At 37.2% G+C, this 26903-nt stretch overlaps 2 protein-coding genes, 2 long non-coding RNA genes and 1 pseudogene across 8 annotated transcripts; 2 read left to right on the top strand and 3 right to left on the bottom strand.

Annotated features, from left to right (window-relative positions):
* The first annotated feature begins 382 nt into the window (after positions 1-382).
* LOC103432190 (uncharacterized) lies at positions 383-7893 on the top strand (annotated as a pseudogene).
* A 1129-nt stretch (positions 7894-9022) lies between these two features.
* LOC103432191 (disease resistance protein RPV1-like) lies at positions 9023-15585 on the bottom strand. 5 transcript variants are annotated; one of them, XM_070814867.1, is made up of 8 exons: positions 15204-15434; positions 14683-14834; positions 14373-14644; positions 12369-12882; positions 11113-12211; positions 10731-11024; positions 9753-10613; positions 9023-9636 (listed from the first exon to the last, which is right to left on the bottom strand). In XM_070814867.1, the coding sequence occupies exons 3-8, from the start codon at positions 14542-14544 to the stop codon at positions 9118-9120; spliced, it is 3459 nt and encodes a 1152-aa protein (XP_070670968.1). In that variant the 5' UTR covers positions 14545-14644; positions 14683-14834; positions 15204-15434; the 3' UTR covers positions 9023-9117. The 5 variants fall into 5 exon arrangements, with proteins under 5 accessions (XP_070670968.1, XP_008368587.2, XP_028949598.1 ...); XM_008370365.4 differs by having other exon boundaries at positions 14373-14834; positions 15204-15585; XM_029093765.2 differs by having other exon boundaries at positions 12369-12788; positions 14373-14834; positions 15204-15515.
* A 2364-nt stretch (positions 15586-17949) lies between these two features.
* Positions 17950-21174, bottom strand: LOC139192595 (uncharacterized). The gene is made up of 2 exons (XR_011576808.1): positions 20959-21174; positions 17950-18502 (listed from the first exon to the last, which is right to left on the bottom strand). It is a non-coding gene; the product is annotated as an uncharacterized lncRNA (long non-coding RNA).
* Positions 21175-21609: 435 nt separating this feature from the next.
* On the top strand, positions 21610-23068 carry LOC139191968 (uncharacterized). Its single transcript, XM_070813009.1, has 2 exons — positions 21610-22949; positions 23062-23068. The coding sequence occupies exons 1-2, from the start codon at positions 21610-21612 to the stop codon at positions 23066-23068; spliced, it is 1347 nt and encodes a 448-aa protein (XP_070669110.1).
* A 3330-nt stretch (positions 23069-26398) lies between these two features.
* LOC139192594 (uncharacterized) lies at positions 26399-26885 on the bottom strand. The gene is made up of 2 exons (XR_011576807.1): positions 26750-26885; positions 26399-26641 (listed from the first exon to the last, which is right to left on the bottom strand). It is a non-coding gene; the product is annotated as an uncharacterized lncRNA (long non-coding RNA).
* Positions 26886-26903: the final 18 nt, after the last annotated feature.

Raw genomic sequence — 26903 nt, 5'->3', positions numbered from 1 at the left:
TCTAGCCGTATTTTCTTAATTTTCAAATGCCTGTGGACTAATCAAAGTAATGGTCAACAGTCTAACGCCTAAACATTGCTTATGCAGAGCTAGGCGGAGATTTTTAAAGCAGTTGGTGAATGCAAGTCCAAGGATTTAGATCCCCAAAGCTTGACCCAATGTGAACCCAAACCAAAGTTCAAAATACCAAAATCCAAAATTCAAACACCCAAATCTACTTTAAAAGGCGAAGAAGCAAAAGAAAAGGAAAAAGGAGTAGAAAAAAATCACCGAAAACGCGAAATGGTACAAGTAGAGTACGCGCGCGACAAACGTCAAACTTCAGCGCAAGACCCGCCCTTCAATCCTATATAAACTCAGAATCCCCACCGCCCGCGGCTTTGCAAAACTCAAAACTAAAACAGATAACAGAACACCACAAACACCGCCGGCAGCGGCACACAAAGCTCCACCGCTCGCTGCCCTTATACGCTGCCTTATATTCCAACTATCTTCTTCTTCTTGCTTTTGTATTCTCTGGGTCACTCTCTACGGTCATTACATTACAAGTTAAGGTTTTGGGTTTACTATACCGCCATAAAGCTGCTTCCCTCATTAATAAATTCTTCCCCAATGGCACTTCGTTTCGAGGTGGGTTTCGAATTCCAGGACCATGGTTTCTCTAACTGTTTTTTTCTAATTCTTATAAACTTAAAGTTTTGAACTTTCTCGCCCCCAAAAGGCACTTTTTTTTTATTTTGTATTTTGCATAGGAATATGAATGGATGAAAATCGATAAGCTCTTTATCTCCATTCATTCGAAATCGATACAATGTTTGTTGGTTCGTTGGGTTGTTTCTGTTTATTGATGTGGGAAGTTTGTTTTCTCTGTTTTGTAATTCAGGTTTTGGGGAGGTTTAACCGTGCTCGTGCAGCTAGACTGACCCTGCCTCACTTCGTGTGCCAGACACCGCTTTTCATGCCCGTTGGAACGCAAGGTTATTGCTTTAAATTTCATTCATTTTGGTACTAAATAGATGCTATTCCTCATGAATAAATTAATCTTTTATCTGAGCTAATTAGCTTTCAATTAAATTGGTATTTGATATGTAAACGACTTAGGTATCGAGGATTTGTTGCCTCAGGAACATATTTTTGTGGGCTAGCTTTAGGTGCTGACATTTATAAAACATTATCAGTACGTGCATTGTGTGTAAAATCTTCATGCGTGTGTGAACACACACGTTCATTTTCGCTTCTACTGTCCATATTCAATGGGTTGATAATTTTTTCTTTGTTCATAATAGATATTGATGTGCATATATGAACAACATTCATGGATGCCCTTGGCTTTGTTGTATGGAGTAATCAATGATATGGATGAGGTTTTCTTGGTTTCAGGAACTATAAAAGGGTTGACAACTGAACAGCTTGAAGATATTGGAGCTCAAATAATACTTGGGAATACGTATCATTTGGCACTTCGTCCAACCTCCGAGCTTCTTGATGAGTTGGGAGGTCTCCACAAATTTATGAACTGGCCAAGAGCATTGCTTACTGATTCTGGTGGCTTTCAGATGGTTGGTTTCCCTCAGTATTACATATATGTTACATATTGATTTAATTGAATTGTTTTTTCATCTTAAATTGTTTCCACATATATAGTTTTGTTGATGTACTATTGAAAGACAAATCCATCTGGAACTACTTATGCAACACGTCCAATGGATGCTTGTGCATTTTGATGAATTTATTATCTAATCCTTCCGCTTCTTCCCCCTCCATCTTTTCCATTCTCATTATCCAGGTTTGCTGCTAATTTATGATTCTTACTAGTTATATTGAAATTTATGTTACTATAGTTACGCTTTCCCTTATTTAAGTATGTTGCATTTGTCCAGGAGGCATGGAACATATCAATATCTACTGTTCCAATGACTTGCTTGCTTACTGTACTTTGTTAATAAATAACTGAATGACATATCAAAGATGGTGTTTTTAAATAGAGATGTAGTTACTAGCCAACTTACTTTTTCTATTGTATGCTATGCTGGAAGTAGAACGGGCTTTCTTTCATAATGTGTAGGCCAGTTTTTGATAATTCTTCTAAGCTTTGATTGACGAACTCATGCTATTGGCTATGGTTGTTTTGTTGGCTAGTTTCTCAATGCTGTTTTCGTGGACTCTTTTTTTCTGCGTCAGTAATAATGTATGCAGTGAACTCTTACAATTCATTTTGTGTTTTCAGGTATCATTATTGCATTTAGCTGACATCACCGAAGAAGGTGTAACATTTCAGGTAATGTCTTATTTTGTCAGTGTATTTTGCAACTTAGGTGTTGCTGAATAATGATTGTGTAATTCACTCATGTTGAGCTATTATGGGTCACCGGATCAAGCTCTGTCGAAATTTTACAATCACCAACAAGTTGTCTCCATTATCTTCTTCCATGAATGAAAGGAGAAACATAAAGCACCGAATTTGATTGATTTGAAATGAAATGTAGGTATTTGTTGGGATGAACAAAGCCACTTTTGTGTAGTGAAAGAGTTACTGTCATCGATTATTTCTTCTTTTGATTGCATTCCGAATATCAAATACATGTGAGTCATACTGGCCAAATGCAATGGTGGACATGGGGAAAGAAGGGTGATGTTGTTCTTGTTTGTTTTGGTGTACTTGGAGAGAACCGAACGGAACAGCTGAGGGCATGGAGATACCTCTATGCTTAACCTTTTGTGCTCGTACTTATTAGTGACTTGATTATCGTTTCAGCCACCTGCCCCAGTCTTAAGGGCCAATATGTCATTATAAACTTTCTAAACAATTGCATTTGAAGTAACTTTTCAATTGTTTGGAAAAGAGTGAGTGATGTAAATACTTTGTGTGGTCCATAATGCTATATTTTATTGGAAATGTGGGGTGGGGGGTTGATGGAGACGGTAATAAGCGGATATCAATTTGTTTTGCCAATGAACAAACATTTATCTTCATCTTTCGTAGATTACAATAATTGTTTCATACTTTGGAAAAATGTTGTATATCAAACTTTAAAAATTCATTTTCTTATATTTTTGCATCTTATTTTGCATAGGTGGGCGTTGTCATTTATTCTATTTAAAAGTCAACGCTTTGTTTATTGTCAATGCTATATTACTATTTTTCATATTGTACTTATATGATTCGTGCTGTTTTATTATGTGTATTCAAGAATATTGTTATTTTGCGTTTGTCCATGAGGACCATAACTGATTATTTGCCTACTTCAGTCACCAGTTGATGGAAAGCCAATGCTCTTGACACCTGAGGAGTCAATTCAAATCCAAGTATGTACATCTATTTCATTTTGGTTTTAGTTATCTGGGGACAATTTTTGGGTTAATTAACAAGGTCTTATCACTGGGTGTCTGAGGCATACTATGCCATTGAATGTCCTGCATAGAGATGTCATAATGATATCAATGTAGCACTAAGAGATGGAATTATAGAAAGAAGAGAAAGCAAAATAGAACAAACTTTATAAAAAAAAACCATCATAGAACTTGTAACAGTAACATAATACTTCAGTACTAGTAAACTTCTGTTAGTTAATACTGCAATTCATAGATCTCATTAAGTGCTTCCCTCTACCTTCCCTTACGCACCTTCAATGATCTGTGCAGAACAGAATTGGAGCAGATATTATTATGGCCCTCGATGATGTAGTCAAAACCACCACCACTGGTCCAAGAGTTGAGGAGGCTATGTATCGCACTATATGATGGATAGATAGATGCATTGAAGGTGAAATATATTGTAGTGATGGTCACTGGTGTTTCTTGTATATGTATATGCATGCATGTGTATATGTTTACTCATATATAATCAACTCATGTATGATAAGGCTATGCTGACAATCTGCCATAAGGGCCTAGATTCCTAGAAGATTCATCCTTGGGCTTTAGAGCTACTGTGCAGTGCTAAGTTTATTCAATTAGGTGAAAGCCTGTTTTGATGGTCCAATGTAATTGATAATAGTGAGTTTCTTACATTTACAACATCATGACTAGGCAAGTTTCTCATAGTAGATTTATACGATATGTTATGCTTACATCCCAACTATTTCAATAGTTATCTTTGTGGAGCTATTTCTTCTTCGGTTCTTCCTTAGATCCCCAAGTCATCCATAATAGGCGTATACATTCTTAGATTGTGCGTACCTCTTTCGTTTTATTGCCCTAGCTTCATTTGTTATCCTTTTGTCCTGTTTATTGCATATTATTTGTTCTCCATTTTTATGCTTTCGAGTCAGCTGGTCAGCATTGTTCTTATAACTGCATTGCGTTAATAACAGCTCACAAGAGACCAACGGAGCAGAACTTATTTGGTATTGTACAAGGTGGCTTAGATCCTGTACTAAGGTGAACTTCAACTGAACCTGTAATCTTCCTGCATTATGTTGATCGTTTAGTGCATTTCTTTGTTATTACTCTGTTCCTTATACTAATAATATCTCTGTAACAACTAACAAATTGCTTTATGCCATGACTTGTGAACAGAGATATATGTGTTAAGGGCTTGGTGAATCGAAATTTACCCGGGTATGTGCTCTTTGGTGGCTGATTTGTTCTAGGTTGCTTTATCCAACACATTGATATCCCATTCTAGTTTTTGAAGTTAACCAGTAACAATAATTGTTGAATTTGTATCATAGCTTATAATAAAGGGATTGGCGACAATACTTACATGTATTTAATTTAATCACCATCTGATGGTCAGGTATAATTCATGTGAATATATGTATTTAATACAATCATCATTTGACCGTAGGGTGGTGATTGTATTGAATACATGCAGTTATTAATTTTGCATATTTAAAATTAATAAATATTCTTCATATTTAAAATTTTTGATCATTTATGTTAGTCTTTTAGAAAGCTAAAGCTTATTAATTATATTTTGGAGTGTACTTCAAGTGTGGAAGAAAAAAATTTAAAACTCTTCTTTTCCTTCCAACGAGAAAAAGAACTTTTCTGTATAATTCCTTAATTTCAACTTTATTGGTTCAAACTCTCTGCGGAATTAGCAACTTGTTTTCACTTGTTTTAATAGTTAATGGGATTTGGAAAATTTTCCACTGAAGGGAAAATTTTGTAATTCTACACATGCACTTCTGTTTCATATTGGTGGCGTGGGTAACTACTGATAGCAACTGAAGTTTTCTTGTTGACAGAGTTTTCTTCTGTGACAGCTATGCTATTGGCGGTCTTGCTGGCGGTGAAAGTAAGGATTCATTTTGGCGTGTGGTTGCACAGTGCACTGCTGCATTGCCTGAGGAGAAACCACGATATGTTATGGTGCTGTAGACTAGTCATTTTTACTACTTTCCTTTAGGTCTTTCTTTTATGTTTCCTAAGTCGTGATATTTATTTCACATCTTTCAGGGTGTTGGTTATCCGCTGGATATTGTTGTTTGCAGTGCTCTAGGTGCTGACATGTATGACTGTGTTTATCCTACACGTACTGCTCGCTTTGGTACAGCTCTTGCACCCGAGGTGATTACTTAAACATTGTGATCTACATGTTTACATTTTTATTGGATATATTTATGTATTCCGTCTGACTGGAGTAATTGGTTATCGTCATAAGTAGCTAATCCTGAACCATTACATCTATGATTAAAATAGTCCTTTCATCAGGATGAATAGTTATTTATTTTAGTTGCTTACTAGAGAGAATGAGTACAACCAAAAAATTAATTATTTATTTTAGGTGCTTACAAGAGCCCCTCTATGCGTGTGTGTATGTGTACTAAAGATTTTTACATGAACGATTTATATATTTGAACACTTCAATAATAACCGTTGGATTGCTGATGCCATCAAGTTTGCATCTAAGTGTGGTTGTTTGGTCAGGATTATTAGTTTGAACTCTGAACTTCATATATCATTGTTGTTTCTTTCTTAATTAGAATGGGTGAATAATTCCTTATTAGATACAAATTTTGATTTTGCATGGATGCTTGCTTCTTGTTCTATCAGCTAAAGCTAATTGTTCTCCTAAAATTTGTTATTATATGAATGTGACAAATACGCTTACTTCTTTTTCTTCTGAACGAACTTTGTACTTTATAGTGCTCATGCTTGAAACAAGTTGGTGTTTTTTCAAAGCTTTCCAGCTACTGTTTCATGTTTGCTAATGCACTTAGAACTGTGTCATGCAACGTTCATGCGGATATTGCCAATCAAGTGTACTTTTATTAGGCGCCTCTATACGGTATAAAGGGGACTAAATTTTCTGTTGATATGTGGATGCATAGCTCAACCGTAGGAAAAATATCTTATGTGATGTTTATTTCAGGGAGTGCTGAAACTCAAACACAAAGCGATGGCTGAAGATACCCGTCCTGTTGATCCTACATGTGATTGTATGGTACGTATAAATGGGCCAATCTTTTGCGTGAAATACTAATGCAGAAGTTGATGAAGGATGCATAACTGCTTCTTTCAATTTCTCCAAATGTAGGTCTGCAAAAATTATACTAGAGCTTACATTCATTGCCTGGTTACAAAAGATGCTATGGGATCTCAGCTTCTGTCATATCACAATTTATATTACATGATGAAGGTTAGAACACAAAGGTACTTATAGTTTATTTTCCCATTTATTTTTTCATATACAATATATAACTAAAACTATCCCACCTGCTATTGTTTCCCTTTTTAAATGCAGCTGAGTAGAAATCTGCACTCTTCAATAATCGAGGGAAGGTTTCCAGAGTATGTTTGCCTTTGCTTTACCCTTCTCAACCGTAGTCTTTATTTGTTGTGTAATATACTTACCGTCATTAATTTTATTATTTGTCGAAGTTATTTCCCCGGCAAGATGTTAATATGCATAACTGTCATTTGGACTATAATATTTTTTTTTTTCAATTGAATTTCTCACTTGTTCTTCTTGTTGCTAGTGTAACCCTTCTATATTTTTTTTTTACTTTTTTTTGTGTGCAGGTTTGTATGCAAATTTCTGCAACAAATGGTAGTTTCTTTAGACGCCCTTCATCTTTTTATATCCGCTTGTCCAAATTTTCACTCTCCCTCTCTCTCTCTCTCTCTGTCTCAACATATTCCCGGTGCACCCAACATTTAGCATTCATGTAATCATCTTCGAGGAGAAGTTGAAAATTATATATTTGATAAACGATAATGTAATTAGCCAAATTATTGTAATCTCCATATAATGTTTCTAACAAAAATCGAATGTTCTTGTGAATAATCTTAAAAGGAAAAGTTAAAAAACTATATATTGCACCAACCATTTTCAGAATCACTACTCTCTTCTAGTTGGCTACTATGCCATTTGCTATTGGTATAAAACGATTGTGTATACAACGATTCTCTCGTTTCTTCTCTGTTATTGTTTGCTTAGAGAGCCTTGTGCATTTGTTTCCCCTCTGTGCAATACCTACCACATAGCTTTGAAATGTGTCACATCTTATTGTCTTGTAGTTTCCGAAAGGTGATGTGCCCGAGTGGGTGTGTGATGCCATGGAGGTTGCTGGAATCGATATTTCTTCCTGCTGCACTCCATTTTCATCGTCCCAAGATTAGAAGTAGGAATTTACAGCGCACACAGGTTCGGCTTAATCAAATTTTGCTAGAGAAGAGGTTGACATAGAAGAAAGGTAAACTAGGTAAGGGAGGCGTAAAATTGTTTGCCCTTGATTTGTTTCACTAGAAATTACAGGATGATCTCCTCCAATTTTGTCTCTACTAATTGGTCAAACACAGAGCTGCTAAAAACTGCAAGATTTGGAGTGCTCGAAATTTGTTTTAGAACAGGACCTAACAAAGATTACCTTTCCATTTTTGTTCCCTGTCTTCACTTTTTGTAACTTAAAACAATATGAAATCAAATGCAGTTAAAATACTAAAGCTTGTATTGTGAAATTTAAAATTTTTGTTCATTGGTCCTTGCGTGGCCCAATTACATACTGACACACGAGGTTAGGTGGATCTCTTTCTCATTTTAAAATTTCTTTTCTTAGAGTTTTATTTCACATGTAAATACCTCAGTGAACATATGTCTAGATGTGAGAAACTCACCTACATTAGAGATGTCATTGTGGCAGTATCTCAAGTGAATCATGCACTGCCATGCGAGGACACTACTGTAGTGTATCCAAGCATGGTAGTGCATGCTTGATTTGGGATACCTCATTAGAAGATGATCAGAACCTCAGAACACAATAAGGCTGGAAATTCATATCATTTCTAGATTGAAAGTTGAGAACTTAACTCAAAAGGGAAAGGAAAATCTGACTCTGGCAGAAGTGAGACTTTGGGACAAAGTGCCCTTAATCCCAGTGGCACGAATGAAGTGTCCCACAAGGAACCTATTTCTTGTTGGCATGTTATGGCAGAACCCCAACCTGCAAGGCAACCAGATCATACTTTAAGGGAAACCTACCCATTATCCTCTACCTAAATCCGTTGAAACTGAGAGAATGAATGTGCCTTCCTCTCCTTTAATGGGTGCTCCCCATAGCCAACAGAAGTTGAGCAACTGTTGGTTAATTAAGGCCATGGCTTGCGTCCATTTTCTTATCCATATTTTTGTTTCAGTTATATTCAATCAGATGTTTTTTCTTTATGTTTTAAATTTTTAAATGACTAAACAGTTTCAATTTAATATTTAGGATGAAGAACCTAATACTAAATCACATTATCGAGTTAGCCCTAAGACGGATGTGCATTTAAAAAAAAAAAAATACCAGGGAAATTGACCACTATAGAAGGGGGTAATTTAGACATTTCATCCTATCAATATGTTGTCTATATTGTTGTTCGTGTCTATATTTCCATTTTAGCTAATCACTTATGAAATTATAGGATAATGGCCAATTTCCCAAAAAGTCATAAAGGATATGCCCTTTCATCTCGAGTTATAACCCTTTACATCTCCTTATTATTTCCTAAAACTGATATTTTGGTTTAGAATCACCTTATACTGACCATGTACAGTTACACCTCTATAAATTAATAGCCTTGAGACTACAAAAAATTTATAAATTTGGCAAAATATTAAATAATTGGTAAATTAATAAGTTATTAATTTAGTTTCTAACTAACAATTCTATTAGTTTAACAAAGTAAAATTCATGAATCTACTTTCTCAATGAAACAAGTTCGAGGAAGGCGGCCATAGTAACTTAATGGCCCCATTCTGTAGCCGTACGGTGATGCTGACAGTGACACATGTCCAGCAACAACATCATTCTGCGCGTACAAAAGCTGGATTCCCAACTCCTTCACCCGGTAAAAATCACTCATCTCCACCGAAACACGTACACATTCCCTTTCCTTGCTTTGAAATTGCATATGGCAAAGCCACAACACATCTCCATTCTCAGTTGGCAAACCTACTGTGAGTACCGAATGGGTCGACCCAGTACTCCCCCCCATCTCATGAAAAACTTGAACGTGAATCATATTTAGTCCACTGGCTTTAATCTGATGTTCATTTTTGGCATATAAAACAGCTACATTCAAGCTTTTGCCATTAGGATGTGAAGGTGGAATAAATGACAGCACAGGTTTATGTGTTGTGAAGTCAAATCCATCTGGAATCTTGCTTGCATGAAGGAAAATGCTATATGTGCGACCGTGAAAGAATACCTGTTTCATCAGGAATCCACAAGTCAAATTTAATTATTCAAACAGTTAGGCCCAACTAACTCATAGATATAATAATAAATAGAACAACTATACATGAGAAAGGAGACAAGAGAGACCTGGACAGGAACCTTCCTGGTTGTATCGGTCAAGTTGTCGAGCATTTCGTCATCAGTGCTTGCTATGGATTCCATATTGAACAACATCAACGTTTTTTTATTCAACAAGCTTTCAACTTCAATTAACAGAGGGCAACAACCAAAATTCAAATCCAATTTAAACAAGTTCGGTAAATTTGTTAATCTTTTCAATGATTTACAACCATGTGGTACCAACGATTCCAACCTTGCTGGGAGCTCTGGAAGCATTTCGAGGTTTGTGCAATCTTCTAACGAAAGAGTCTCAAGCATAATAAGACTCTTCATGTTTTGTGGTAGGCACAAAATTGGGTTACTATTTAGATTCAAATGCTTCAACGAAGATAGTGTACACAGATCATTGGGAACCTCTGACAGATTGCAATCAGACAGATTTAAGCTTCCCAAAAAACGTGGTAAACTTGCCAGTGAGAAACTGGTTGATTGAAGAGTCTTTCCCGGCCATGCCCACATCCTCCAAGCCCCGATTGGTGTCCATGATAAAGTTGACAACAGTCTAGGTCTATTCATATCCCTAGATATTGCGTGTAAATGAATAACTGTGGCACTGTCATGAAGCACAAGCTTTGAGCAACCGCTAAGATTAAGTTCCTCAAGAGACCTCAACATGATCATTCTTTTTGGAAGCTTCGTAAGGCTTTTGCAGTCTTTTAGATTCAAGAAAACAAGTTTCCCCAAGTTTCCAATGGATTCATCAACATCAACCAAATTAATGCAATCCTTAAGAATTAGTTTCTCAAGGTTAGTGAGCATGGACAAATCAGAGGTTGTCCTAAGGCCATGTGAATGACTGAGATTAAGAATTTTCAATCTTTTAAGATTCTGTATCAAAGAGAGGTCATTAGTTGCTATGAATACAGTTTAATTTCACTGAAATCTATTTTTATTTGTGTGTATTAAGAGAGAGAGAGAGAGAGAGAGAGAGAAATTAGAACATACCTTGGTTCCTCTCCAAACATGTTGCAGACTGCTCTTCCGTAAGTCAAGAACAACTAGATTTCGCAAACAAAAATTGGCTGGTATTGATTTTAAAGAGAATCCTCGCCAAGACAGCAATATTAAATTTTTTGGAAAATCTTCATAGCTTCCACTCAACTTTACATTATCAAGCAGAAGTAGTTCAAGATTGAGCATCTCTGTAAATGCCTTTGTTTCGAAACCTTCCTCATTTAATACTGGGGATGAATCTGTTGAGGGAAAGTTGAGCATGAGGCCCTTGATACTTCTCGTACCCTGCTTACAAATAAGAGGACTGGATAAGTTACTAATCACATGCAGAACACCATTGCAAATATATATAGACAAAGATCATGTATCTTACCGTTAATTTTCTCAAAACGTTAATTGCATCTTTATGCCACAGTCTAGTGCGTTTTCCAGGGTCCTCAGGTGATTCTTCGCGAATTATTGCCCTTCCCATGTCTTGAAGCAATTGATGCATGGTTAACTTGTTGTAGACATTAATTTCCACAAGACATCTATCAACCAGACGTTGAAGTCCAACCTTTGTGGCAAAATCACATTCGTCAAGGATTGTAGTTGTAAAATCCTTGTTCTTTCCCACGAAGAAACAGGCTATATTGAGGAATAAACGTTTATCATGATCTTGTAAAGAATCAAAACTTATGCAAAGAATCTTTCGAATTTTTCCCTCAGTAAACTCGTCTAAGTTGTGTATTGCATTTTCCCATATATCTGCTGTTTTTCCAAATAGAGAAGATCCCAGAACTTTAAGAGCTAATGGAACCCCTCCACAATGTTCTACTATGGGTCTTGAAAGCTCCATGTAACCTTCTTGAGGACGGGGTTGTCCAAAGGCGTGCCAACTGAAAAGCTTAAGTGATTCATCCTCATGCAATCCTTCAACCTTAAACCTTACAACTTCATGAGCCTTTAACAAATGTTCATGCCTAGTTGTTATTATAATTTTACTTCCAGGATAGAACCAGTCTCGCATTCCAAGAATTGCATTGAACTGCTCCGAGTTCTCCACATCATCAAGAACAATAAGAACTCTTTTGCAACGTACAACCCGTTTGATCTTTACTAGACCTTCAGGCCCGTCTATTTTTTCCATTTTCCTCTTTTGGATATCTGAAAGAAGTCTCCTTTGCAAGCGAACAAAACCATTGGCTTGTCCGGAAGTTTCCCTAATATCTGAAAGAAAGCTGCTAGCTTCAAATTTATTGAAGTTCTGGTTATAAGCAATTTTAGCAATGGTGGTCTTGCCTATTCCACCCATTGCATGGATGACAGCTACTCCAACATCATTTGATCCATCTTCCAGCCACATGTTTAGTCTTTTCACATGATAATCTCTTCCAATCACATAGGGCTCAACTCTTAGTCTCCAATTTGTCATGTAGTCCAGTTTTTTTCCAACAGCTTCAACAATTTCTTGGATAAACTGCGACTCGTACCTATATGTTATTGATATAAAAATATATCATACAAAAAGAAAAAACACAAGCAAGTTATTTATTTATTTTTTCAAAAAAAAAAAAAACTAAAATTTTCACAAGCTTGAGACTAGCATCTGATCTACTTGACTGAATATAGGAGAGAATGAAAAATTACCGGTCTTTTAAAACCATCCCTCCCAAGTCTGCAACATCTCTAAGAGCTCGCCTCCACTCCTCCACCTTGTCTATCTCGTCCTTGAATTGTTCTTGATGTCTAGTAAATGATTCTGCAAAACTGCCCGTCTGCTTCCTGACATCTGATGGTTCCACATAATAGAAAACTGGGATAACCATGTGTCCATCTGTTCTTTTACGTTCCATGATGATAGCAAGTTCATTCAGGCACCACCTGGAAGAGGCGTAGTCCTTGGAGAAAACAATGATTGATACTTGTGACTCTTGTATTGCTGTCTGTAGCTCCTGTGCAATGTTTTCTCCTCTCTCAATTTCATCATCATCCCTAAAAGTGTGGATTCCTGCTAACTTCAAAGCATTGTAGAGGTGATCTGTAAAGCCCTTGCGTGTATCTGCGCCTCTGAAACTCAAGAATGCATCATATGTGCACCGGTTAGAAGACGAAGAAGGATTCTGCTGCTCGTTGCTCATTGCAGCTATTGAATAGAGTCTATCTGTAGCAGTGAATGCATGAAGAAGAGTTATTATATACAAATTGGAATGCAAATTGAGAATATATTCTCCAGCTACCAAACATATCGGATTTTACACTGAGATGCAAATGATATTACAGGTCTAATTTTGGAAATATGTAGGAAATGATAAACATAATAATAGTACAAGAGACCAATTATTGGTTACCAAGTCACAAGGCAAATTCTTCTTAGTTGTAAAATGTGAATAGAAATCGCGTTGAAACATTGGCACGGCATTTGGGATCTCAAAAATTGATGCAAAAACTAATAAGTTGGAGTCTCGAGTAGCACTCAGAAGGAAAAAATAAAAAACAAATTGGTGTCTAGTAAGAATAATTCGTCATGCAAGAATATTATTGGTTATTTTATTTCCTTTTTTTTTGTGTGGTAAAAATGGACTAAACTTTTGTTAGAAATGTACATGTAACTTGGCTCTAGTATGCTTACTTGTATTAGGAATGAAGGTCTGATTCGAGATGGAATTTTTCAAATACTCTCTAAGTTTTAGTGAGGAGCTCATTTAGGGCTCTTAACCACCAAATAATTTAGGGGGGGGGGGGGCATTTTGATCTAGATGCTCGGTTTTTGAATTTCTTAGACCAAATATCTAAGGGTTTTTTTTCAATATATTGTTAATTTATATCTTTTTATTTCAATATATTTCAAAAGAATAAAAAACAATAAAAGTTCTATAAAAACAAAAAAAGTTGAATTGTTTATCAAAAAAAATCAAAAGTGATATTTTAAAAGTACCAACGTACTTTAAAATTCTAAACGATATTATATATATATATCAATGCTTTTATTTACTAAATGTAACGTGTCAATAATTTAGTAGGTTATTGGCATACTATGTAATTCAAATTTGTGTACAAATTAGTTTTGGTATGTTATGTAATTTTTATTTAAATACATAGAAAACTATCGGTACATTTATATTATCATAAATTTGGTATGTAAAAAGCTAACGACACATTAGAGCAGTTACACCGTGTCTAAGGCCCCATAGGGCTATCAAATATGCTATCCATCCAATAAACAGTAATTGTCTTTAATAAACAGTAACCACATTTTGCATCTCTACCCCTACAGTAAATAGCTGGCAATTAGTAATAAAATATTAGTATTTTTTTATTTATAAAATAATACAAAATAATTTTATTGTAATTTTGGATAAAATTTTTAATCGTTGCGTCACGCGTTATTATTTACATTATGGTCAGCAGACAAGTTAAAGAAATTAAGCAAGCAACCTAACTACACACTTCAAAAAAAAAATATTGAAACTCCACAAGCAACCACAAAAGCCAGAAATTCAAATATACAAAGGAAATGCAGGAAATTAATAAAGGTTTAATCAGTCAATACGCACAAAGCAAGATCCAAAAAAAATACCCATTTCAAAAACCCTAGAAATCCGAACCCAGATGGAAAATGCGACCATAAAAGACATCAGAGACGGAATATACCATCATCGAAGTCACTCTCGTCGCCGTCGTCGGCTTCGTCAGCGACGTCTTCGAAGAATCTAAGGACGCCGGGGTTGCTCTTCTTCCGGCCACCACCGGACTTGTCATCGTGCTTACGCTTCCCGCCGGAGAATCCACCTCCTGCGGCGATCCCCTTACCCTTCGACGCCATCACAATGTGAAGGTTTCAGAGAAGGAATGCCTCAATCGCAGGCAGCGAGAGAGAGAGAGGTGCCACTGACGTCGCCCGACGTCAGCCCACGTCAGACAGCCTTCGACGTCGCCCTGACGTCAGCCCACGTCAGACAGCCTTCGGGCGCTCGGGCCGGCACGAATCCACGGGCCTCTCCCTCGGGCCTGCTAGGGCTCGCTCGCCAGCACACGCTGGGCTTTCATCACTCGGGCATTCAAGCCCTGTTCGTCAGCCTGTCCCTCGGGCTGGAGCTGCTCTTATGTGTAATCCTAAAAGAAATTCATATTAAAACTTTATACAAAAATATATTCCATCAATTTTTAATAAATTAATTATTAATATAATGACTCATATTTATTTTAAGAAGAAAAAAGCGAAAAGGACTAGATCATTTTTCATGAAATGGATTTAGTTCACGTTTTGAAAAGAAAAAAAATTGAAGTCTTACAAAATAATTTCCATGAATTTAAAGCCTTTAGATCTTAGTTTTAATAGGAAAATATTAAAAAGAAAAATAAAGATAAGAAAGCAAGAGGATCCAAAGTTAATGCATTTGACTCATCGGCCATGAAGATTTCAATTGAAAGTTAATAATACAAGCAGATGTATGTTTTCACAAGAGGGGAGCTTGGAGGTACCTCGCACACACCAGAGTTGTGTATTGTAAGATGCCGAAAGCTGTTGGATGAAAGTCCCAACTAGTTTCTTCAAAAAGACACTGTGAAATGGACGATTTCACAAATCAAATTTTGCTCACTCACAACCTTAAGTTGATAACTATAGTTCCTCTCCACCATGCTCAAATTTTCAAGGATCTGAACAGGCGTAGGTCTTAAGAGTTGATGAAGAAGAGGAGGTGGGAGATGCTACCAGAGCAGCTGAAGAAGAAGGACGAATCTTTTGCTTTCTCTTTTCTTCTCCTTTTTGGTATATGAGGGTGAGGAAAAGATGGGGAAAAAGAAAAGGAAAAAAGATAGAAAAAGAAAAAGAAGAAAAAGTGGTGGTATGTTTGAGGTCCACACGGAAAAGAAAAAATTGGAAATTGGTTGAGGTTTTGGCCCACACGTTTGTGTTTTGTGAAGTCTTTGAGGCCGACGCGAGTTATTGGCTTGTTTGGGAGCTTCGAGTGAAAGTGTTGTTTTTGTTTATTCATTGCTGTAATTGAAATATGAAAATCTTATTTGTCTAGTGACGGTGAGCACTCATTTACCTTCTTTTTATACTCTCAACATCATTATGTCTAAATTAAAATTTACTTGTTGGCAAACTCATGTCATATATCCTTTTGAATTTGACGAGTGTTGAAAAATTAATTATTTGATTATTTGGTTTTGCTGGTTAGTTTATGATTTAGGCTTATCCTATTTGAATTAGGGTTTCTTAGATTTTGCTCCCCACAAATGTAGTTTGTTTAGATGGATAATAAGTTGGTATGTAGTTGAGTGTAGTCATCTCGACAATCCTGTTTCTTTGTTGTTTTGTTAGTCAAATATATTCAATAATTTGTAATCCGTTTGTTCGTATGTTTGTTATTTGTAATCTGTTTCTGCTGTGGAAGACATAAATTTCAAAAATTAAACTTATCAAACTGTAATAAAAATATTGTGACCATCACCATTACTTGAGAGCAGTGAGTAAAAATGCCTCGAACTTATCCTGATGTATGCTATCCACACACTTTTAGCTTGATATATGTCCTCTCACATAACTCTAGTTAACTTTTATCATTATTAGTATTTTATGTCATAAAAATTCTAAAATGTAACCGTACTATTCTCTCTCGCTCCTTCTCCCATCTCTCTCCAATCTCCTCTCTGTTATTTGAAAAATATTGCTAGTCCAAGATCCCAAAACATCTAAATTGGGGTGGATGCACAGATGTGTAGGTGTGAGTAAATAATGAGAACTGACCCCAGCCCACCTACCCCCACCCGAATCATGGACAAATCTCACGCCACTTGGTCTAAAGTTTCGTCTGGAAGTTAATGATGAGTTTAATTTTTCTTATTTTTGTTTGATTTCGATGAGGTCCGCATGCAAAGAAAAAGATATGACTAAAACAAAAAGGAAAAAGAGAGAAAAAGAAAAAGATGAAAAAGTGTGGTACGGGTTCTTGAGTATCTCAGGTCCCTCGTTAGGTCATCCCCAAGTTAATTTGGCATTTTTCTAATATTTTTCTCACCAGCTGCTGCTAGTCGTGCAAAAATTAAGAAAGCATGAACCTGAGCTGCTACCCACATTTTGGTTCACATGTATTGCTCAAATGAGTGATCTAGAACATCACAAATACTACAGGCACCAATTTGTTCGTTGTAGATCAATGAGGTTTCTAGTGAGCATAAACATAAAAAACCAATTATATCACCTTAATTGGGATTTAAAGTTAGGATATAATTTTGGGCCACTAGGATTATTGTCTGGAGTAGTACTATAGTAGAAAAAGGCAGAAAAATATTAGAAAAAGGCCAAAAAAGAACAATAGGATTTAAGTTTTGCGGACTTTCTCTGAAAATATAGAAAAACGGAGTTAAAGTCCGCCATAAAAGGACTAAGCCATAACATATGAGAAGTTAAACGACTCAACTCTAGCATAATTATTCTGATATAGCTGACTCTTTTTGGTACTTAAATATTTCTCAACTGTTATAGTCCGTTTACAGTTATTGCTTCTGTTAACATGGTAGCTAAAACAATTATTAGGCAATGCAGGTGCTCAAGATTCGTTTGTAAGGAGTTTTGGAGGGAAACTAACTGTAGGATTTTCAGAAACATATGTTGCCCCACTGCTGTTACGCTCAAGTTGGCTTTGCTCTATAGGGGGTTTAAAACTTCATATGCAAACTCTGTTGGAACAGTATTAGAAAATATGAAAATAATACAAGAATTCTAATAATAATAATAATCACATAGAAATTCACGACATCAATTATGTATGAGATTAATATAAACAACTAAAGATAAAGTTAGAAAAACTGATAAACCTGGAGATTGAGGCTTTCATGAATGTAATGTCCTAAAGATAGAATATCGCTCATACTCTTGTGCTTGTAGTTTGGTAGTTCGGTAGGTGTCTATCTCTCAGGATTCAACAATCTATAATCCGAAGTCAAAACACTTCAATCTTTGAACTCTGACGAACTTTATATATTCCGTACTCTCAAGACACGACTTGGAATTTGACACACAAAGCATGAGAGAAACAAAGTGGGGAAACCCTATTTCTCAAGAGTAAAAATTAACTCTAATTTTCTATATTTAATGATAATGGTTTCATGAGTTTAAATAGAACCCAAGTACTTCTTGTTAGGAGATGTAACTTTTCATCTATAAGTATACATTATTTAACAAGGGAATGCACCTAAATAACATAACATTTCTAAGAAATATGGTTAACACTATTTTTTCATTCAATTATTAAAATTATATATTACAATATTTTATACTATAATATATAATTTCCAACAAACTCATGCAGACTGTTCCGGTTTTTTTTCCTTGATTGCTCTTTATGACAATAAGCAAAAAGCGCAACAAATCCAACAAAGCCATGAGTATATACTCAGAACGAGAACAAGAAAGAACAAAACGACGATACTCACCAAGGAAAATGATGCTGGTCTTTCTTTCCAACCATAAATGAAATGACTGATGTTGGACAAAGAACTGAGGATGTTTCTCTTCATTTTCGCCAAAACAGATTACGAGAAGCAGATGGGGAATCTGCTGGACATCCTCTCGCAATATTTTCCAATGGTCCTTGGGCCTTGAATAAGTTGTGAACCATTGAGCCTGATGAGTACGGTGCCTATGATTACTGAGAAAGTATTTTCCTGTCCACATTTGGTACTCTTATGCTGACATTGACACATCTCCAGCAACAACATTATTTTGGCTAGATGGAGATCTTTCGACACCAGTGCTTGATATGGATTTCAAACTGCACAGGCCCATATATCTTGTCATTTCTATGTCAGCATTTCTCAGCGGTTTTATATTCAACAAGCTTTCAACTTCAACTAAATGCTCACAACCCCAAAAAAGTGATTCCAATGATCTGAATAAGTTTGGTAAATTTCTTAATCTTTTCAATGAAGTACAATATTTTGCTTCTAACCTCTTCAACCTTGGTGGGAGCTCTGGAAGAATTTTGAGGTTCGTGCAATTATCTAACAAAAGAGTCTCAAGCATAATAAGACTCTTCATTTTTTGTGGTAGGCACAAAATTGGATTACCAATTAGATTCAAATGCTTCAACAAAGATAGTGTACACAGATCATTGGAAACCTGACATGTTGCAGTAAGACAAACTTAAGCTTCCCAAAAAAGGGGGTACACTTGCCAGAGAGAAACTCGTTGATTGAAGAGTCTTTCCTGGCCATGCCCACATCCACCAATACCTAATTGGTGTCCATGGAGAAATTTTTCCACGTGACGGGTACATTTGCTGACCCGGTGTTCCACCTATTAACATCTGACATCTAGGTTGACATCATCTTTTATAATGACAATTAACATTTATTTTAAGAATATAATTTAAATTAATTAAATGAAGAACACAGATTCCTCTCTTTTCCATTCTATTACGCCCCACCCGCATCCATTCCACCCTTTTCCATCATCTGTTCATGTTTTTTTTGTTTTTTCTTTCTCTGATAAAACTTGTGAATTTGATTGTTTTTGTTGGGGTTTGATTTGGATTTTTGATTAAGTGGTGGTGAATTTTGATGGGTTTTGATCAAAAACCCAAAATTGCATCAACCCATCACCGAAAATGGCCACCACCCCATCCCCATCACTGAAAATGCCATAAACCCACTTAGGAGTCTTGGGGCTGGCAAGCCTGCCATCATCTCCTGAAAGCGTCTTCGTCGACATCGGAGAAGTTCTCGAAATCGTCGTAATTGTCCGAATCTGAATGGTGCGGCGCTGTGGTCGGTGGGTTCCTCGAGGAAGCTGAAATCTTTTTCGTCGTCGTCAATTGGAAGTGAGTCGCCGTTGGGTTGGTGGGATCGGCCGCTGGGAGGGTGACTTTACACCTTCTACAAGTTTTTTCTTTTTCTTTTTATTTTTTATTAAACAAAACTAATCTATGCAGCTGTATGTGGCATCATGTAATTGGAGGGGAACTCCAGCTCAACAGTTGTACCGGTCATCTGGAAAATTTTCTCGTGTCGATGATATAATTGATAACAGTCTAAGTTTATTCATATCCCTAGATGTAGAATGTAAATGAATAACCGTGGCACTGTCATGAAGAACAAGCTTTGAGCAACCAGTAAGAATAAATTCCTCAAGAGACCTCAACATGTTCATTCTTTTTGGAAGCTTCATAAGACTTTTGCAGTCTTTTAGATTCAAGAAAATAAGTTTCCCCAAGTTTCCAATCAAATTAATGCAATCCTTTAGACTATCTCCAACCTTGGGCTAAATGCCAAATTTCTCCCCCCAATTCCCCTCCCCCAAAATCCAATCCAACCCAAGCCAAATCTTTGGGCTAAAAGCCAAATGCCAATTGAGGGCCAAATTCCCCCCAAGAAATAGCCTACAAACGTGTTGACTCTCTCTTTCCCAGCCCACTTTCGGCCCGGTCACTCACACCACTCGCCCCACGCGGGCGTTAGCCTTCAGCGCCCGACAGAGTGGGACCCACTGTCAGGGCTGCTGTCGGAAGCAATTATAAGCCCAACGACTCTTTTGTTCATCGGACGGTTGACATTATTGGACCGTTGGTTGATCCAACGGTCCAGATTCAAATTTAATTTTTTTTAAATGTTATTTTAAAATACATTGAATCCAACGGCTGAGATCGAATATAATCAAATCTAATGGTAAAAAAAAAAAGATCTAATGGCCCAAATTTAAATCCAACGGCTAAAATAATTTAAAAAAAATGAAGGCTTGCTTTGTGGAAAAATTTAGTGATTTTTCAATATTTATCGGAATTTAAATATTTTTAGATTAAAATGTTTATAAAATTAATTTACGATAGTCTACATAATTATTTAAAAAAAAAAGAAGTTAATTTAAGAAAAAAATTAGCCTAAATTCATTCTTTAATAATCCCGGGCTAAAATTTTAGACCAGAAGGATTGGAGCAGAAAAGTTGTTTCTGGGCTAAAAGCTAAATTTTCCGGACTAAAAAATTTAGCTTTTAGTCCAAGGGTTGGAGATGGTCTTAGGGAGTTCGGACAAATGTTGTCCTAAGGCCATGAGAATGACTGAGATTAAGAATTTTCAATCTTCTAAGAAACTGTGTCAAAGAGAAGTCATTAGTTGCTATGAATACAGAGTTTAATTTCACTGAAATTTATTTTTGATTGTGTGTATTTTGAGAGAGAGAGAGAGAGAGAGAGAGAGAGAGAGAGAGAGAGAGAAAGAGAGATTAGAACATACCCTGGTTCCCTTCCAAGGCTGAACCGTTAATCTCAGCCACTCACATGGCCTTATGACAACCCCCAACTTGTCAGAAGTCCCAAACCATTAGCAATTGACTCTCAAAGATTGCTTCAATTTGGTCGAGGTTCATGACTCCAAGTAACTTTCAATGGGATTGGCTTGCCCGAAGGCATGTCGCTTGAAAAGCTCCAGTGTTTCATATTCACTCAGTTCTTTAATCTCAAATACTGGATAAATATCATGAGCCTTTTACGTCTAGTTGTTACGGTAACTTTACTTCCCGGGTGAAAACACTATCGCATTCTATTGGAAGAAAGCATGGGTGTATGGTGACCTTTACTTTTCCATGTTTTCCTCACCTTTACTTTTCCATGTTTTCTGCTCCATGTTTCCTTACTTTTCCATGTTTTCCTCACCTTTACTTTTCCATGTTTTCTGCTCCATGTTTTCTGCTTGTCCTCCCTTTCTTTCGGCTTCTGTTTTCTTTTCCTTTCTTCCGCTCATTTATATGAGCTTTCATTGTACTTAGTTTTACATAATACAAAATATAGACATTCAAAATTCAATATGGTATCAGAGCAGTGACCCTAACCGGCCTGTCTCTGTGATGTTCTCTTGAGGGATTTGTGAGCTTCTTGTCCTTCAATCATGGCTGAAGAAATCTTAGTAAATTTGGAAGGAGACGGCTTTCATGCTACTCCACCATCACCACACTCAGATATTGATATCAACCCAAATCAACGTCTTAGTTCTGTCTTGCTAAATGAGTTTAACTATCTTTCATGGGAGAGAGCAGTTTCTCTTGCTCTGGGAGGACGATCAAAGCTTAGTTATGTTAATGGTGCTATTCCAATGCCTGAGACTACCTCACCGGAGTATGATGCTTGGCTATGCAAAGACCAGTTGGTCATGTCGTGGCTACTCAATTCCATGGATCGTAAGATTGCAGAAATTTTTAGCTATGCTGAATCCTCCATGACTCTTTGGAAAAATCTCAAGGAAATGTATGGAAATCAGAACAATGCGGCTAGAGTGTTTCAGTTAAAGAAGGACATTGCTGGTTTGCAACAGGAAGGAAAGCCATTTGTGCAACATCTTGGAAAGCTGACCACTATATGGAACGAGCTGAATGTGTATCGACCACACACCATCGACGCTGCTGTGCTAACTAAAAGAGCCGAGGAAGACAAAATATTCCAACTCCTAGCAAGTCTGAGTCCTGAATTCGAAGATCTTCGAAGTCATATCCTCATGAATCCCGACCTGCCTTCTTTTTCAAGTGTGTGTGCCACAATTCAAAGAGAAGAGGTTCGAAGGAAAGTCATGACCATGGACATGAAGGCAAATATACCAGAAGCTAGGGCTTACTTTTCTAACCAAAAACTTGGTGAGGAGAGAGGCTACAAAGGAAAGAAAACTGGCTTAAAATGTAGCCATTGTGATGCTGGTAGGCACTCAAGAGATCGATGCTGGATTCTTCATCCAGAGTTAAAACCAAAGTTTCCTAGGGATAACAAAGGTGTCTCGAAAGGCTCGTACAACCCTTCTTACAAGGCAAATCATGTTGCCACAACTTCTTCTAATAGAGCACTGAAGTTCACCACTAATCCAGCTGCACTGATCAACGAGTTTGCTATGTTTCTTCACAAGAAACAAGGTCTTGGAGATAGTGAAGGACCACTAAATCAGTGTGACAACAATCAAACTGCACTACTAGGACAGTTTGCTGGCTTCCTGGCTGGAAATGAAGGCGTGGTACAAAGGGACATCCTAGGTATCTTACACTCCTTCTCAACTGTTCTCAACATTGGTAATGTGCATGATTATTGGATTATAGATTCTGGAGCCACTGATCATATGACTAACAAATCTACAAACTTGCATAAATTTGAAAATTTTTCTATTCCATCCCAAGTGTCAGTTGCCAATGGAAAAAATGCTATGGTTGTGGGAAAAGGAAAAATACATTTGATCTCAAGTGATGTCGAGTCTGAGGCTCTTTATGTTCCCTCATTCCCTTTTCAACTTTTATCTGTTAGCAAGATCACAAACTCATTAAATTGTCTTGCCATTTTCTCTCCCAAAAATGTGATCTTTCAGGATGTAGTCACCAAGAAGATGATTGGTGAAGGATTTTTCTTAAATGGTCTCTACTATCTTTCCAAGCATATTCAAGTTCCCAAGGTTTTTCAAGTCACTTCAAGCTTAGCTCAAGAACAACAACTTTGGCACCAACGCCTAGCACATCCTTCTGAAAAAGTTCTATCCACCTTGTTCCCAAATATGTGCAAAGTTACAAGTCCTTGTGATGTTTGTCATTTTTCTAAGTTTACTAGATTACCATTTACTTCCTCTTTGTCTAGGGCTAGTAACCCTTTTGAAATTGTGCATTCTGATGTTTGGGGACCAACTATAGAGTCTTTTGATGGATACAAATATTTTGTAACTTTTGTGGATGATTTCACAAGGATTACTTGGTTGTATCTTTTGAAATTTAAAAGTGAAGTGATGGAAGTTTTTCAAGATTTTCATAGACTTGTGGCCACCCAATTTGCTTCAAAAATTCATATTTTACGATCAGATAACGGCACAGAATATATGTCTCATAACATGTCACACTACTTGAGCACGCATGGTATATTACACCAAACAAGCTGTGTTGGAACACCTCAACAAAATGGGGTGGCCGAGAGGAAGAATAGAGATCTACTTAAGAAGACTAGAGCTCTTATGTTTCACATGAATGTGCCTAAAAAGTTTTGGTCTCAAGGAGTCCTTACTGCGGCATATCTCATCAATAGATTGCCTAGTAAAGTGTTGAATTTTAAATCACCTTATGAGGTCTTGAAAAATAGAAAGATCAACTTTTCCCATTTGAGAGTCTTTGGGTGTACATGCTTTGTTCACATTCAAACTCAAAATCGTGACAAGCTAGACCCAAGGGCTGCCAAATGTGTCTTTCTAGGTTATTCATCTACCCAAAAAGGTTACAAGTGCTATAATTCAACAACTAGAAAAATGGTTGTTTCAAGGGATGTTAAATTTGAAGAACATGTTCCTTACTTCTCACAATCACTGGATTACTCTAGACAGGGGGAGCATTTGATGGACTTATTTCCTTTTCCATATCCAAACGGAGAAGATGCAACATGCACTCCTAGTGATCATGTGCCGGATGATGTTAACCTTCACTCGGTGGAACATCTTGAAGATGAAAACCCTTCCTCATCAGAGATTCACACTGCACCCTCCAGTGATCCTTCCAACCATGATGTTGTTCAAATACCTGTAGTTCAATCTCCTATAGTTCGTCGCAATCCTGCACGAGAGAGGAAACTTCCATCCAAGTTGCATGATTATGTGACCTACACTGCCAGGTATGCCGTGACTGATGTTATTGATTATAGCAAAGTCTCATCTTCTTTTGCTACATTCCTAAGTGCCATTAATGAAGCTCGAGAACCTCAAAGTTTTCAAGAAGCCAATCTTCACAGTGAGTGGAGAAATGCTATGGCAGAGGAGCTTCAAGCCCTCCATGAAAATAACACATGGACTATAGTGAAACTTCCAAAAGGAAAGAAGGCAGTGGGGAGTCGTTGGGTGTACAAAACTAAGTTTCATTCAGATGGCACAATCGAAAGGAATAAGGCTCGCTTGGTTGCTCGAGGTTTTACACAAACCTATGGCGTCGATTATAAAGAGACATTTGCTCCGGTGGCAAAAATGAACACTGTTAGAGTATTGTTGTCGGTTGCAATTAACAATGCATGGCCTCTCTTTCAAATGGATGTTAAAAATGCTTTCCTGCATGGTGAACTTGAAGAAGAGGTTTACATGAAGCTACCCCCAGGTCATCCTCAATCAAACAATCCAGAAATGGTGTGCAAACTCCATAAATCCATTTATGGTCTCAAGCAAAGTCCACGTGCATGGTATGCCAAACTCAGTCATGTTCTGGAAAGGGTTGGTTTTTGTCGAAGTATTGCGGATTCTTCCCTATTTGTTCGTTCCAGCTTAGTGGGTAAACTAGTTGTGCTCATTTATGTTGATGATCTAATTGTGACAGGTGATAATATGTCAGAGATTAATGCTCTTAAACAGTATCTCAACAACAAGTTTGCTATCAAGGATCTTGGCACTCTCAAATACTTTCTGGGCATCGAGATGGCACACTCTCACAAGGGTTTCTTCCTCAACCAACGCAAGTATGTCATGGATCTTCTTCACGAAGCAAAAATGACAGATTGCAAGCCTGCTCGTACCCCCTTGGATAGCAACTTGAAGCTAAAAACTCACGGTGATCCAGTTCCCAATTTAAGTTACTATCAAAGAATGGTTGGCAAACTCATTTATCTGACTATCACACGTCCTGATATATCATATGCTGTCAGCATTGTTAGCCAGTTTATGCACTCTCCAAGCATGGATCATTTGAAGATTGTTCATCGTGTGCTACGTTATCTTAAGGGTTCCATTGGTAGAGGAATTCTTATGCGCAACAATAGTCACACTCAGATCTCAGGCTATACCGATGCTGACTGGGCAGGCAATTCTCTCGATCACAAGTCTACCACTGGGTTTTGTACGTTTGTGGGAGGCAACCTAGTTACCTGGAAAAGCAAGAAACAAAGTGTTGTTGCACGCTCTAGTGCAGAGGCAGAGTATCGTGCTATGGCGTCCACTGCTTGTGAACTTATTTGGCTCAAAATCCTTCTGTTGACTTTAGGTTTTCCTCATCAACAACCCATGTCCCTACACTGTGATAATCAGGCCGCGATGCACATTGCATCGAATCCTGTATTCCATGAGCGAACTAAACATATTGAAGTTGATTGTCACTACGTCAGAAATCAAGTTCAGTCCAAGGTGATCGACACTCACTACACGCGCAGTCATGATCAACTTGCGGATATTTTCACAAAAGGATTACCCTCTGCTGATTTTCAACGTCTTTTGTTCAAGCTTGGATCAATTAATCCCTTTGATCCAGCTTGAGGGGGAGTATTGGAAGAAAGCATGGGTGTATGGTGACCTTTACTTTTCCATGTTTTCCTCACCTTTACTTTTCCATGTTTTCTGCTCCATGTTTTCTTACTTTTCCATGTTTTCCTCACCTTTACTTTTCCATGTTTTCTGCTCCATGTTTTCTGATTGTCCTCCCTTTCTTTCGGCTTCTGTTTTCTTTTCCTTTCTTCCGCTCATTTATATGAGCTTTCATTGTACTTAGTTTTACATAATACAAAATATAGACATTCAAAATTCAATACATTCCAAGATTTGCATTGAATTGGTCCAAATGGTTCACATCATCAAGAACTATAAGAACTCTATTGCAACCTACAGCATGCATAATCTTGATTAGTCCTTCATGTTTGCTTATTTTCTTTACTTTCACCCTTTGGATATCGGAAAGAAGATTTATTTGCAAGCCAATATCTGCAAGAAAGCTGCCGTTTCCTTAAAATTTTGCAAGGTTCGTCTTATTAGCAGCTTTGGCAATGGTGGTTTTGCCAATTCCACCCATCCCATAGATAACCGCTGCACCAGCATCACCCGAATCATCTTCTAACCATCTGTTGATTCCGTGCACACAAATATCGATTCCAACATCATAGGGAGCAACATTTACTGCCACGCGATCCAGCTTACTTCCAACCTCTTGAACAATATCTTGGATAAACTGCCACTCATACCCTATAAGCTAACAATAATGTGCCTAATAAACAAGTTATAAAAGGTCATATATAGATAATAATTTCAAATTAAAGAAAATGTTTTACGAAATTACCGATCTTCTAGAACCATCCCTCCCAGATTTGCAACATCAGTAAGCGCTCTTCTCCACTTCTCCACCTTGTCCATCTCGTTCTTGAAGCCTAGGTTGCACGGACACTCCCAAACCTCAAAGTGTCAGACACTCTGACATGCTGACACGCCCTGCA

Source organism: Malus domestica, chromosome 15, assembly GCF_042453785.1.
Source record: "Malus domestica chromosome 15, GDT2T_hap1".
NCBI classification, from domain to species: domain Eukaryota; kingdom Viridiplantae; phylum Streptophyta; class Magnoliopsida; order Rosales; family Rosaceae; genus Malus; species Malus domestica.
Note: the sequence above shows the minus strand (reverse complement) of the source record. Positions and strands in the feature narration are given on the sequence as shown.